Here is a 14774-nt window from a genome sequence, read left to right as displayed (position 1 = left end):
TGCCTCAAGTTCATGCTATGAACTTCAAAGCTCACTTATCCATCAGAGAGAGAGAGAGAGAGAAAGAGAGGCGCATACCGAGCGAGAGTACAAGTGTGTGGGAGAGCTCAAGCTGGAAGAGAAGTCACTTGAAAAGCGAGAGTATGTGTGGGGTAGCAGACAAGTAAGAGAACATTGCATATTGCACTTAAGAAAGAGAGAGAGTGAGTCCTTGCAAAAGAGAACAATTGTATTTTAGTCAAGCGCTTTTTCAATGAATCTCCTTTTCTCTTTTTAATATTTTGTTTGGAGCTTTGTTCGCTAATCGGAAACTCCTGCGTTACGGTATTTACCGTTTTGGTTACCGACAACGGTAACAAAGAGGAAGAAGCGTACAAAATTTAAACAGTGTAAATTAGTTTTCAGTCGATCGTAAGCTAACTTACCTAGCTACATAATTTAAAGACCAGTCCGTAAGATAGTTTGTACACTCTAAATCTATAGACTAACTTTTAAGAGCGAATAAAATACACTGACAACTTACCAAAGTTTATGCAGTTAATATCTATAAATTAGCTCCTTGCGTTTTACTTTGTTGTATTTAAATATTTTATATTTACTGGTGTATGTATGACGTATATATCGACTTCCACATACGTCCTCCTTACAATATACCATTGCATATAATTTCCGAATTGGGTAATATTTATTATATAGACTCCAGAACATAATTATTGAAATCACAGCGATCGACCCCTGAAACATACAATTTTCATCTTATTAGAAGTTCTATTTTATAGCTACAATTTAATGAATGGATCATCCCCATAGAAAGTTGCCCTTACTTTGAAACTAAGAGAATATGGCTAACAAACAACTCGAACAGTATACCAAGTATAATCAGATTTACTTTCCTTTTGTTTTCGCTAGAGAGAATTTCTCATCAAATTTTAGCCGTTTTACAAGCTAATTCATTGATTAGCGTCGTTTCAACACGATTCGTTTTAGGTATAGCATTTCTAATAAGAGTGATCTTTGAATTTACATTGTGTGCATGTGTTGTTTGTTATTTATTTTTTAAACAAAAACGAAAATAGAAAAGCTTGCATATACAAAATTTACGAAAAAAACGAAAAAAAATGCATTTAAAAAAAAAAGACTTAAAGATTTCATTTCTATATTAGATATATGTATGTATTAATTCATATTTAATACGAAAAGAGTGGAAAAAGCATCGTTTATGTGGTCTTCAAAGAGGTAGGAACTTTCGGAAGGCCAAATTCATCCGTTTCAATGGTGCTCTAAAAATAGAACATACATTTTAGATCACCTCTATTATCCGAGATTAGGAGATTTTGTTTTTACCTTTCCCGGTTGAACAATACTATCGGCTCCTGGCTCTCTGTCAGGTGCCTCAGGAGCCTTGACCACATCATCCAAATAGCTGGAATCATCATCTAAGGCAATTTCATCACCCAATGCATCCAATTCAGCCTGCAAATCATCATCATCCACCTCGGGCATGCCATAGGTGCGTCCCAAGGCCTCTTGAACTTCATCTGCCTGCTCGAACATATCGGCCATATCGTCTTGTATATCCTAATCAGACAGAAATATTCATTACAGCGTTTGCTTCGGCAACGGCGATTGCTGCAACAGTTACCTCAATTTGATCAATATTGATCTTTTTGTATTCATTCTTCATTTGCTTGACGCCATCCTTCATGGCCGCGACTGTGGCTTGAGTATCCTTGAGAGATTGTGCCGCATAATTAGCTTGTTCCATGTTGAAGGATTGATTGCGCAGAGATTCGGCCTGTTGTTCATATCTAAAAGATCGATAGTAGCTTGCTTGGGGCGTGTCTTCAGAAAAAAGATTCAAAGATTCTTACGCTTTCTTTTGTTTAAGCACCCGTAATGCCTTCTGCTTCACAGAGTTCTTTGCTGGTCCCTCACGCATCTTGGACATTTGTTCGCGATATTTACGCAGCTCCGTCTCCAGCTTGGCAATCTTCTCCTCAATATTGGTGGCTCGGGCATCGACCTATGTATGTATAATTGTTCAAAGCGAGACATTTTCCCTTTGTTTTGAATCTTTGTTTTCCTTTAACTTACACCAGAGATGCAATCGTTGAGGCTTGGTCCAGGCTCTTTAGGCTTGCCGCGTCCAAATAGACGATTCATTTTACTTATTGCTTTCTGATTGTTTTTTATGAGGTAAATGTGGAAATTTTGGAATTGATATTTGTTAACTTCAATTCACTTTAAATTTTGTTTGATGACTAATTTTTATTTGTTTCTGCTTCTTCTTTGGGTTTTTGTAAAAAAACACAACAGCTGTGTGATCCAATGTGACCGTAGTTTTACTTTTTATGTAGATAACATGTAGATAAATGTAAACTTTGTCAGTTCAAATATCAAAAAGTATTTAAAGTTATGTTATGCTATTGGCGAAAGCTAAACATCACAAATTAATTCATTCACTTACTTTCACTAGCCATGTATATAATACATTTGCTTTGTTGTATTAATATTTCAAATATAAAAAAACACGGAGGTAAAATATGCAGCACTTAAAAAGCTAAAACGGCTAAGTATTTATTTTTTTGGTATTTTTATTATCTACAGTGTAGAAACAAGATCTGTATATTGTAGGGGGGCTCTTGCATCACTCTTAGAGTGACCGTATACGTAGAATGAGGGTATATGATAAATCGGTTAAATTAAAGATAGTTAGTTTTGTTGTCACGCTGAAACGAAGCGCATTGGCCGGCGCTTAAACGAGTTCATTTAGTATTCTGAGAAATTTTATTTTTAATTTTTTTTAAAGTAAACTTTTTAATGCTTGAACTAGCCAAATACGAAAAAAATTCATTAAATAAATTAATATGTTTGTTTGTGTGCGCGAGTGTGTTTTTTTTTTTTTAAAGAAAGCCACCAAAGAATAAAGAAACAAGGAAATGATCAGCTGTGAGAGTCTTTCTTGAGTGGAATTTTGTCTTTGAAAATGAAATCTAGTGCTAAAAATATAAATCAACAACAATTAGAGCAAAGAGAAGAAGAGCCAAGAACTGCGTAAATAAAAAGCAATGAAATAATATTTAAATTTTATATATCTGGTTTACTGTGCAAAGAAAGCTGTTTCTCGTGTTTGCGAAAATTCAATAATTGCTGTCCCAGACAGCGCGAAGTGCGCCCTGTGGCCCTTTTGACGTCACAAACGCATCGTCAGCTGATCGGACAGAGTAGGAAGCGGAGGAAAAGGGGGCAAACAAGCACAACAAGAAAAGATACAAAAAAAGCAAATAAAATAATGTTTTTGTATTAACACAATTTATACGTTAAAATCATCAAAAATGGATAGTTTTATGTACTATGCCAAAGAGAAGGGAGCAAAGGTGGCAGCAGCTGCAGCTCTCACAACGACTACCACAGCCGCCTCTCCCCTTCTCTCCACCACGGCAAGCAGCAGCCCTCTTGCTGTTGGCATGCCACGCGCCGAAGATGGCGGCGTTTCGATGGCAAATTTCTATCCAGCATTGGTTCAATGCTTTGGCATCATCATTTGTGGGTGAGTGTAGTAGTAGTAATCTATGACGTCAAAAAAGCCACGCAAACGCCCACGCCTGCCCTTTGAGACCGCCGCCCACTGAAAAAGCGTCAGAGGCGAAAACATTTGCAGAGGGAAAGGTAGATGGCTACCGAGGTACAGTCGAACCTAAACTCTATAATTTATTACTCTGAAACAATTTGCCTACAATAAACTTATCTCATGCATGTAATTTGCAAAAACGACAAAGTTATACCGATGCAACTTTGAATTATAGGCCACATTCGGGGTTGAAATTCGAAGAATTGAGAATGTTTGTATCCAAGAGCGTACTTAAAACGGGCTCGAAAAAGCTTAACTTACTTCAATTTGTTAATATTTTAAAAGTTAAGTTAAGATATAGAGGAGTTTTTATAGATTTGAAATATAGAAAGAAGAAATGATATGGGATCTTTCAGCTTCCCCATAAATTATCTAATTTATGAACTGATATAATCAATTTTATATAGTATACAATAAAATCATATTTTACAGAAATCAACAAATTTAATAGTTTTTGAAGTTTACAATTGTACAAAAAATGGGATCAGAAAATTTGGGAAATACAACTTTCACAAGGTTTTAGAAGGACATAACATTTAAAAGTTCTTTTAAATTTTCCATTTATGTTACAAGTTATCTTTAGTTTCATAAACTACATAACTGGAGGAAGAAATGGTAACAAATGAAGATATATATATACATATATGTAGTTACTAACTAACATGCAGCTGGTTTTTAGGTCTTTAGGCCACATTTAAGACCATCATTATTTACGCATTGTACTGAACGTGACATATCAGAGTTTAGGGGTCTTAAATGTGGTTGGTAGTAAGTAGTGGGAGGTTAAATGTGAGTTCATTTACACTTATTATCTCTCCTATTTGTCCCCTACTATACACATTTGCATTTTCAGAGTTCAAACAAAAAAACCCATACCCCATTTACTATCCTATCTATTTGTCTATATATATATATATATATAGGGTATGTAAGTACGCATATATATATCTGTACGCAAAAGAGCTTATCAGTGACTACGTGCTTTCCTTAATCATGCCCCTGTTCAATGACTATACAAACTGTTTCTCATTTCCACCACTCGACAAAAGTAATATTTTAAAGCCACACGCTGTTTTGTTCCATCTGAAATCAGATCTACCTATCCACTCCACAAATTGACTAATATATACTATATAGGAGAGTATAGTAGAATATTTGCTTTCTCATTGTCTGCGATCTGCGATGACAGTTAATTTAAACATTTAATTGTGTTTGCTTTTATAAATATACTCCACACACTACACACACCACTTCGTACAATAAATAACAAAGATAATCAACGAATGTATTTTTTTTTTTATTTCTGTTTTGTTATTTTTGGAAATTTTGTGGCAAATTATTATTAGTTACATTTATGTTTTTATGTTCCTTGAGGTTTACTATATTCCTACAGGACTATAATTAGTTTAATTAATTGCATAAAATCTGTGAATCATAAAGATATATATTCCTTCTTAAGAAGGAATACTTTTTGGCAATATGTATAAGATATGTAGGAAATAGATTCTAACTATAACTTAAGCAACAATTATTGAAGATAAAAGTTATTAACTTTTGACTAAGCCTTTGAGGTGGTTTGTGGGATTCGGAACACTTTATAGTTTAGCGAGTTAAAGCCAGGAACGATCATTAAAAGCTTTTTGAATGAATAATTTGATAAATATCATAGTTGGGGGGTATAATTCTATCAAAGAAAATACCAAATCGCATAAAGCTATAAGAGTTTAAGAAGTATATATATAACTTTTTAACAACATTAAATTGTTATGTTATAAAATATTTGCATTATTTTCTCGTTCTTTTCGCGATTAATTTGTTTTATAATTTATGCTGCGGTTTTTGTCTGACGAACAAAAGAAAAAGGTTTTTCCTCCCTTTTGCATGAACATTTCCGTTTAGTCACAATAACAACAACAAACATATTGATTGCATATCCGCTTCAATAAAAACAGAATGCAATAAAACAAACTAAACTAAATAGACGCAAACTTAAATATATACATATATATATGTATGTATGTATAGATAATGAGAATTGTGACAATTTTTGTGGTCACAAGAGCGTAAAGCCTTCAAATCAAAAAATTAATAAAATTACATAGGCGGCAAATCAACAAAAAATTACTATCTCCCTTCTCCCTTCCATCTCGGCTCAACGCGAATTATAATTTATAGTCTAATTTTTTGTAGTTTCCTCTGACTTTTTTGTTTATTGTTTAAACTGCATTTAATTGGCAATTAACAATAATCGAAAGTAAAAACAAAAATACAAAACGTTTAGAGAGTGCGAGAAAACAACTAAATTGTAATTATACAAATAACCTTGTGTCTACTGCTAGTAGCAACAACAAAAAAAAAAAAAAACAACAAAAAATCGATCAACTTTGCATTGATGCAATATAGTAATTTAAATTATGCAATCCCTACACAGACACAGAAAGAGGGAGAGACAGAGAGCGAACGATTATTGATTTGACTACCAGAGCCCAGTCAATAGAACAATAAAATTGCCATATTCATGTTAAGATATACATATGTAGATAGATATTAGATAGTGCATATCAACTACGTTTTACAGTTGTTGCAACAACAATGGCAACAATTATAGAAATATTCTCTCTCCAACAAACAAAAACCGAAAACTGCCGCATCATGTCCAAAAGTAATGCAATGCAAAATGTACATATATGTTTATATAAATATATAAAATCGGTTTGCAATTGTTTGCATTTCATATACAAGTATACTTAAATTGTGTTTATTTAATGTGTGATTTAAAATAAACTACTGATAAGCTCTAGACTTCATTCTATTGGGGCACTTCCCAGATCATGTGAATTATATTATTAATATACATACATATATACATATATATAAGTAATCTTACGATGAAAGACACAGCTGGTTAAATCTAATTAAAGAGCCTTACCTATATATCTCTCTCTCTCTCTCTTTCTCTCTCTTGTTCTCCTTATAAAGAGTATGTCGAAAAGATGGTTGAATTTGTTAATATAGTTCCACAGAGTTTTAAAGCTTATTTATTTTTATCTATAACTAACAACAGAGATGAGAGAGGAAATGAAAGGAACTTTGCAGGGATATGGAATCTGAAAAGCCTTTACTCTTCGATGAGCAGTCGAAACACTTTTGAGAAATGTCTACTAAAAATTTTATTGTTAATGACTGACTGGACCCATTTATAAATAAGAAATTCATGAATAAATGTTCAGGCCTTTTCTCGTTTCCGATTTCGATCGGAAACGTATTTGAGACCTGTTTTTGTTTTCGATTTCGAGAGTCGAATTACTCATTTTTTAAATGAGTTGCCTTTTTTAGTCTAAAGAAATTTATATATCAAATCCCTTTCGAAAGTTAAACCAAAAGTGAGAAAGAAACTAAGGCAGCTCAAAAAGGTAAACCATTTTACGATTAACACCACAATCTGGGTAAATAGTTATTGTTATTCTCTAAACCAAGTACTTCTCTTGTGGCTCCTCGTAATCGTTATGGTGTACATATTTGTTTTTTTGAACATTGTTTTCCAACCAATTCTGAGACACTTGTTGTCGAACAAGTTGAATGAGTAAATAGAGGAAATGTTTGTTTACCTTTTAGACACAACAAAACGAGAGAAACAGAATCGACACACATTGTGAGCTTGAGAAACTCACAGAAGGTTAGACTTTTACGTCAATTGAAAGTTTAGTTAGTCTTAGCCTTGAGAGCTTAGCATATGTTTCTTCTAAAGACCTAAGAGAAAGAGATGAATCTACTCAACGTATTCATTTAACTTGGTTGGCTTTGTTCTTAGAATTCATTTACTTGTAGCTATTACTCAGAGCCAGAGAGTAAACAATCGTTTTTTCCCCCCACATTGCTTTCCCACATTTAGTAAGAGGTCACAAAACTAAAAACAAGAACTCATCTTCCTCTCTCTCCCTCTCAAGTATTTAATCTTATCAGTTATGTCATGAATTTTCTTTACCTTACTTGTTGTTGTTGTTGTTATTGCAGCAACTCCTTATAACAGACATTATGACTAATGCAATTAGCACTTATCACCAAGTGAACTAAGATCAGAGATGCTGGGGACTTTTTCATGTTGGTTTCTCCCCGCCAAAAAACTTTCAAAAGATTTATAAACATTATCAAATTCAAGTTATTGCATTCTGTCGTCTGAGTTGAAAAACATGAAAATGTTTCAAATATGCAATAAATTGCATTGAGTCACACCAGCTAAGGTCACTTGACTAGTTTTTTCCCTCTCTCTCTCTGTCTCTCTGTTTTATTTTTTCGGGGAAGTACTCCAGTTTTACGCACAGAGCCAGACATTGCGACGCGGCGGTGCAGCGGCTTTTTTTTTAATTTGAATTTATTAATTCAGTTTTGGGGCGTGAGAGAAATAAAAATAAAAGTAAATGATAAACATTTAACAAATATATTTATTTATTAGCCAAGAGGAGGCATCGAAATCTAAATTAAACAACTGGTTTACGAAAATCAAGAAAAGTGCGTCCGTAAGCAAGTGAAGAGTAGCGACTTTAAGATACCCTGCAGTTCACAGATTTGCAGACAAACTATTGTTCACTCAATCAGGTGTTAAGTAGTGTTAGATTCTATCTGTTTACGGGAAGAAACCAATCGGACAACTACATAAGTCAATGAACTCACAACAACAACTGTGAGTGAGTGAGTGAGTAGCTGATCCTGTTCATTCGTTGTTTGCAGACTAATTCTATCAATTGTTAACGCACTCACAGGTTTAGCAGCTGCACTTTCCATTGAACCTCTCTTATCTAAGGTCTAATGCTTAGTAGATAAAAAAATTGAACTTCTATTCTAGTATTCTCTATTAGGTCACAAGAGTTTGCATCTGTTGGATAAACTTGTTGAAGTCTTAACAGACTACATGGTATAGAAAACCGGACCGGTTCGGTCACGTGTGACATTTGTATATACATATGTATGCTTTTGTTAGCCATACCTTTTAATATATATATATTGAAACAAATAAGATACATTTTAATTAAAGCCGAGTTTCCGCATTTAAATTCACATTTACACACTTTTGTTTTGTTTGCGCCCCTCTCCCGGGGGGCAATTTGCATTTTAATTACACTTGGGGAAAAAAGGGGGCGTGGCTGGGATTACTTTCATTTTCAGTTCCTTTTTGCTTTTAATACCCGATTACATATATATCCGATTACATTTCAGTTACATTGCCGGACGTTTTAAGATCATCAGCAATGCGGAAACCAAAGGTTTGGGCACCTTCGTTGGAACCTTTGCCTTGCCGTCGTTAATATTCTTATCACTGGTCGAATTGAATTGGAGTGCCGTCAACTGGAGCTTCCTATTGGCCATGCTGGTATCCAAGGCAGTTGTATTCTTTGCTGTGCTAATCATTACTCTCCTTGTGGCAAGACCATTAAACTATGCCCGAGCCGGCTTAATGGCCATCTTTTGCACACAGAGCAATGATTTTGCCATTGGCTATCCAATAGGTAAGTTAGCAAGGCTAAAAGTGGCAATCTTTAGGAAATCTACTTTACTCTCTCTCTCTCTCTTTCTCTCACAATTTCTAGTCATGGCTCTCTATAAGGATGTTCATCCGGAATATGCGTCGTATTTATATCTCATGGCTCCCATATCATTGGCCATACTCAATCCCATTGGTTTGGTTCTCTTGGAGATATCAAAAATTGTCAAAAACAAAGAGGACGTTGTAAGAGCAATTTTTTTTTTTGTGGCATTCCTTTAACACTTCAATCTCACAAGAAAAACCTCTTTTTCGTAGGCTCGAAATCCACCATTGTGTCCGGAAACTTGTCCGGCAGAGCAAATGGCCAAACGTAATCGTTGCCTTGGCGAACGTACAATTCTTGTATTGAACACACTTGTCTCACTCTTCTTTAATCCTTTGCTCCTGATGACCTTGCTGGGTGTAGCTGGTGGTTTTCTATTTCCCCATGGTCTGCCCGAAATGGTTTCCAGCACATTGCGTGTCCTCGGTCAGAGTTTTTCGGCAACTGCCCTATTCCTGTTGGGTTTGAAAATTGTGGGCGGCACGGGCACAGAACGCAAAAGTCATGGATTTTTACTACCCGGTGTGCTTATACTTGTCAAAATGTAAGAAATCCTAAAAAAACTATTTAGGTTTCATTGTTTTAATCCTTTGATTTTCTTTCTACAGCCTTGTTTTACCCTTGGTGACACGCCAGACTGTGAACATTATGCAGGCTGGTGCAAATTTCAATGAGACAACCGAGCTAAGCACATTTGGTTTTCTATATGGCACATTTCCAGCTGCTCCTGGAGCCTTCGTCATTGCCACACAGTACAATATTGAAGTGGAATTGGTAAGGAGGACTAAATCACTGTGTTAGCCATCAATTGAACATTGATTCGTTTTTTGTTTAGGTGGCTCGTAGCATGGTCTTGTGTACTTTCATATCGGCCCCTTTGATGTTTATCTCTGCAAAAATGATATCGCTGACCAATTTGAAGCCTTTGGATTATATACACGAACTGGATGCCTTCTCCTTTGATATAAGCTGTGCTGGAGCAGCTGCATGTTGCTGTGTCTTGGCCCTGTTGATAGTGACGAAGCGTTTCAAACGTTTACCTCAAAGGATTACCTTCTGTTTGGTTCTGTCACAATTAATGTGCTGCATTGGCGTTATACTATGGTCAAAACTGAATCATGTCGAACGTTGGACATTATATTTGCAATTCTTCCTCTTCAATATTGGCACATATAGCTCACGTCTGTGGACGGGCATATTGGCCATAACTTTGCTGTTTCTACAATGTCGTAGCTTATGTTTTGTACTCAAATTGTGGCCCTATATGGTAAGAGAGTGTAATGACTTCATCAAACATTTCCTTATATTGTATTTGCTTGCAGTTAACATTTGCTTGGGGTGCTCCAGCTCTTATCTCTGGTCTATTGGTGGCCTTTGATTCGAATGTCATGTCGGGGGAGAAACATAATCCAAGTTTTCAATATGGCAATGCTCAGGCAGCCATTTCAGTATTTATGCTTGTCATGTGCTTTATAGGTAAGTTATCTTTAGTTGATTACTAGTTAAGATTAATTAAGATGGCTGCATGAATACATATTCAAATTCTGAAAACTAACTATACACAATAAATGGAACCGAATGAATGAGTATACAAATCATACAAAAACAAAAGAGTATTCAGTGTTTCAAGTATATCCAGTAATCCAAATATTGTAATCTTTGAGTACTTTGAGTATCTCAGCTTAATTATATTGAAGCTCAATGAATACATTTCAGAGCTCTAAAATTTCAGGACTGTATCAGTCTCTAGCAACATTAAACGAAGGAATCTGTTTGTATCCATTCAAGTCAATATTCAGTCTCATTTATTCGATACATTATAAGACGGAAGGTCTCAAATATCGATTTGGATATGTTCATGCAGCTCTCCCTAGTCTATATATATATAATGACGAGAATTTATAACATTTGACGAGTTAAGCAAAAAAGGCTAATTTTACAAGTCTTTCAATGATGTTTCACTAAGTTTTCAATCTGAATATTTACAAATATAGTTTATATATCCAAGTAAAATATATAACATCTTTCTTCTAATGCATCCATCTAATGTTTTCTTTTTAGTTACTGTGGGCTGTTTGGTTCTCCATCAACGCTATAAGAAACGCTATGAGAAATATTTAACGTATTCACGTGAGCTTTCCAATCCAGAATCGGGTAAATAAATTGTCTTAACATGCTGCCATGGCAAAACTTTTGATTGTTTTACATTCCTTTACAGAACCTTCTGAAATTCATTCGACAATTTCAACAACCAATTTGCTAAGCAATGTAGATCATTCGACTTTGAGACAAAGTGTACGAACTGCTTCGTATTCCTCATCCTCGGATGATGATGAAATGATACCAACAGCAGCTGGTGTGCCAGCCAATAGAGTATCAAATGGAAACTGTCCTCCCACTAGCCCTGGTCCTCAAGCTTCTGGTGGTTGTGGTTCTGGTAATGGCAATTGTTGCTCTGGCGGTGGTTCGAGGGTCTCAACACCCACTACAACAAGCACTGTGGTCGTAGATATCGAGGATCTACTCAATCGTAATCGTCAGCGTAATAATCTAACAAGTGACAGAGATCTAGACAAAATTGAACCAGCTCCCAATACAGAAGAGTAAGTTATGATCCTTCAATCTTTCAGAGTGATTATATAGAGATTTTCTCGCACAGATTACGAAGGCACATGTGCAGCAGTTCATTCAACTGTGGACCAAGCACTTCACGACAAAATTGTCAGACAATTATTGAACGCTATGAGGATCAAACACGACGAGGACTTGAACCATTGGAACGTACCAGCGATCCTGATGAGCATCAGACGTTAAAGCATACTGTTCTACTGATCATCTTACTGTGCTCCATGTTCGTTGGCCTCGCCGTATCCATTTGGACTCTGGTTATGGAGGGCATGTCGGGAATATATTTGGAATTAAGTTTTCTCGATGCTTTCCTCAATTTTGGTCAAGGATTGATAGTTTTGGCTGTATTTATTACCGATATGGGTGAACTGTTAATGCCTTTGGTCAAGTTCTGGCGCAAAATATGGTGAGTGGTGACAGTTTAAGAAATGATCGAAGGACTAGACTAAAATGTCTTATCTACCTCTTTTAATAGGTATGGAGCCAATGTGGTCAGCTTGCCGCACTGGTCAAATGTCCGACCAGAGACCAAACATATTTGCGAACAATTTCGCAATCATCATTTGGAGAACTGCAAAAAGGATATTGCCAAAGATAGAAGGTAAGTTTTACCAACGGAAAAAGGTATGTACCTTTTTCCAAACAAATGACTGATTGACCAAAACTTCAAAATTTCTAATTGATCTGAATTAAAATATTAATAAACTTTACGATTTTTCAGATGGCGCATACGAGTCTATCGTAAGGTGTTCTATGGCAGTGAATTTGTCAGTTGGCTAATTGAAGTGGGACTCTCAAAGGATCGCATGGAGGCTGTGCATTATGCCCGTCATCTTGTCGATGGTCGCGTACTGCGACATATCAACAATGTCTATCATTTTGAGGATAAACTATTGCTATATAATTTCTGTAGTCGGATCTAACAAGGGGGGGATAATACAATAATAGACAACAAAAAGAAAAGCAACTACGCCAAATTTAGTTTTGATTTTGTTTAGATTTTTCGTCAGTGTTTATAATGTAATGTAATCTAATGTAATGTGTATTTGCTGTGATTGGACCGCACACGCACACACCCACAAGACAGCCAATTGTGAGTGTGTGTGTGTGTGCGTGTGTATGAGAGTGTGAGAAGAGAAGAAATAGAGAGAGAAAGATATATTTACTATCTATTTATATGTATACACAATATTTTTGAATTAGCTACAGATAATTGTTTGTTGTTTATGTTTTTTTTTTTTCTTATATCTAAATCAGAGGTTGACTCAGCTGTGAATTTATCCAGAGTAGAACGATCGAAAAGGGGCGGGTAAGGGGGCGCAGCCATTAGCTAGTGCAATATGTTTAACTATATCTAATATATCCTAACAAACAAATAAGCCAAACAATTTCAAAGGTCACAAAACAGAATCACAAAACAAATGTAAATGTAATAACAATTTGGCAGCTTGTTAAACAAATAGTAACCATTAGCTTCTATATGTATGTATTACGAATATATATGTATATTGTACATAGTGAAATATCTGCATATATTAATAAAATATATATAACATATACCTCGCGTCATAAAAAACGCCTAAAAAAAACAAAGAATCTTTACTATGCATTTGTGTCGCTCGGCTACATATAATTTAAATGTCATTTGCATTGTCTTTTCCAGATTCCCCTTGGCCTGTTGTTTTCTCCCTTTGTTTTCTCGTTATCGATGGGCTTATCCTGTTTCGTTTGCAGGCAACCCAGGATAGACTAAGATCAATCAAGATCCATGGGAGTGTTAATTTTACGTCTAAGATCTTAAGTTTTATATATGAACTAATCATCCATAGCAACTGGGCAAAAATATATATTCGAAATCATTGAAACAACTTCCCAAAACTTTATTAAAGTTGATTAAAAATATAAACACTATCATCATCAGTCAGAATATACATATGTAAATAGGGGTGCCTATTCACGTTTTCGATTCCCTATTTATCCTTATTGATTCCTCATCCATTTCTAGGAATCAAAATTCATATGTTTGTTGCTTTTTTTCAAATGGATTTTCCTACTTATGTATTTGTTAGCTTTTTAATTTAAATATTGGGATCCCAAAACGATATGAAAACGAGAACAGTTCTCTAAAAATAAGTAGGAAAAGTAGGACAAAGGACTCTTTTAATAGCAAAAAAACTGAACTTTAGATGGCGCTGCTGTAAAATTGAGCGGAGTTATCAAACTTCTGCATTGTTTGATATTTCGAGGATATATCAAAAGTCGTTGCCCTGATAAATATTTTTTCCTATAAATTCTATAAACAATTTAAGCATTTTATTGTTGTTTGTTATTGTTGTTGCTGTTGTCGTTTTGGTCTTGCACGCGTTGAACAATTTTTCAATTTAAGGTTTCGTGTCTGAAATTTGAAATGTCTTTTTAATTCCGGCCACACCGGCTCAACACGGCTGGGATTAAAAAAAAACTCGCTGTCTCTCTCTCTCTCTATTTCTCTTTCTTTCAATGGCTTTCAAATTATGTCTGTAAAATCAAGTTGCTTAAAATTCTGTGTATGATGCGAAGTGATTTTTGTTTTGGGAATGCGCGCAGCAGCACCTTTCATAGAGAAGTTGTTTTTCTCTTTTTTTCGATTTTCAATTGAAGTTCTCTTGTATTTGTTATGCAAAATAATTGCAAAAAAAGCAGGCTGTGCAGCACACTCTCAGCGAAAAGTCTACGGACACTGCAGGCAGTATGCAATTTCGTGACGTCAAAGGAATTTGAAATGACTAACAACTCAATGAATGAACTTATAATAATCGTCCCCAACCCTCTCCCTACATATGTATGTAATATTTGTGTCAAGTCAAAAAATGTATGAATAATACTCTCGATTATGCAGCTATTGCAAAAAAAAAAAAGCATTATTATTGTTATTTAAGTAAAACGGAAGG

At 35.1% G+C, this 14774-nt stretch overlaps 2 protein-coding genes across 2 annotated transcripts; one reads left to right on the top strand and one right to left on the bottom strand.

The window, feature by feature from the left end:
* Positions 1 to 1019: 1019 nt before the first annotated feature.
* Vps60 (vacuolar protein sorting 60) lies at positions 1020 to 2303 on the bottom strand. Its single transcript, XM_068286075.1, has 5 exons — positions 2095 to 2303; positions 1872 to 2023; positions 1643 to 1808; positions 1345 to 1578; positions 1020 to 1280 (listed from the first exon to the last, which is right to left on the bottom strand). The coding sequence occupies exons 1-5, from the start codon at positions 2161 to 2163 to the stop codon at positions 1218 to 1220; spliced, it is 684 nt and encodes a 227-aa protein (XP_068142176.1). The 5' UTR covers positions 2164 to 2303; the 3' UTR covers positions 1020 to 1217.
* Positions 2304 to 2708: 405 nt separating this feature from the next.
* On the top strand, positions 2709 to 13401 carry anchor (integral membrane protein GPR155 homolog anchor). Its single transcript, XM_068286192.1, has 12 exons — positions 2709 to 3550; positions 8846 to 9135; positions 9217 to 9356; positions 9429 to 9760; positions 9825 to 9990; positions 10052 to 10483; positions 10539 to 10692; positions 11278 to 11370; positions 11435 to 11819; positions 11876 to 12250; positions 12320 to 12445; positions 12566 to 13401. The coding sequence occupies exons 1-12, from the start codon at positions 3336 to 3338 to the stop codon at positions 12765 to 12767; spliced, it is 2910 nt and encodes a 969-aa protein (XP_068142293.1). The 5' UTR covers positions 2709 to 3335; the 3' UTR covers positions 12768 to 13401.
* The last annotated feature ends 1373 nt before the right edge of the window (positions 13402 to 14774 follow it).

Source organism: Drosophila tropicalis, unplaced genomic scaffold (assembly GCF_018151085.1).
Source record: "Drosophila tropicalis isolate 14030-0801.00 unplaced genomic scaffold, ASM1815108v1 contig_443, whole genome shotgun sequence".
NCBI lineage: Eukaryota > Metazoa > Arthropoda > Insecta > Diptera > Drosophilidae > Drosophila > Drosophila tropicalis.
Note: the sequence above shows the minus strand (reverse complement) of the source record. Positions and strands in the feature narration are given on the sequence as shown.

Excerpts from the sequence above, each read along its gene's own strand:
- Vps60 (XM_068286075.1), bottom strand. The coding sequence starts at position 2,163 with ATGAATCGTCTATTTGGACGCGGCAAGCCTAAAGAGCCTGGACCAAGC. Across the intron at positions 2,024-2,094 it reads TCAACGATTGCATCTCTGGT|GTCGATGCCCGAGCCACCAA; the intron begins GTAAGTTAAAGG and ends ATACATACATAG. Across the intron at positions 1,281-1,344 it reads GTATTGTTCAACCGGGAAAG|AGCACCATTGAAACGGATGA; the intron begins GTAAAAACAAAA and ends TTCTATTTTTAG.
- anchor (XM_068286192.1), top strand. The coding sequence starts at position 3,336 with ATGGATAGTTTTATGTACTATGCCAAAGAGAAGGGAGCAAAGGTGGCA. Across the intron at positions 9,761-9,824 it reads GTGCTTATACTTGTCAAAAT|CCTTGTTTTACCCTTGGTGA; the intron begins GTAAGAAATCCT and ends TTCTTTCTACAG. Across the intron at positions 11,820-11,875 it reads CCAGCTCCCAATACAGAAGA|ATTACGAAGGCACATGTGCA; the intron begins GTAAGTTATGAT and ends TTTCTCGCACAG.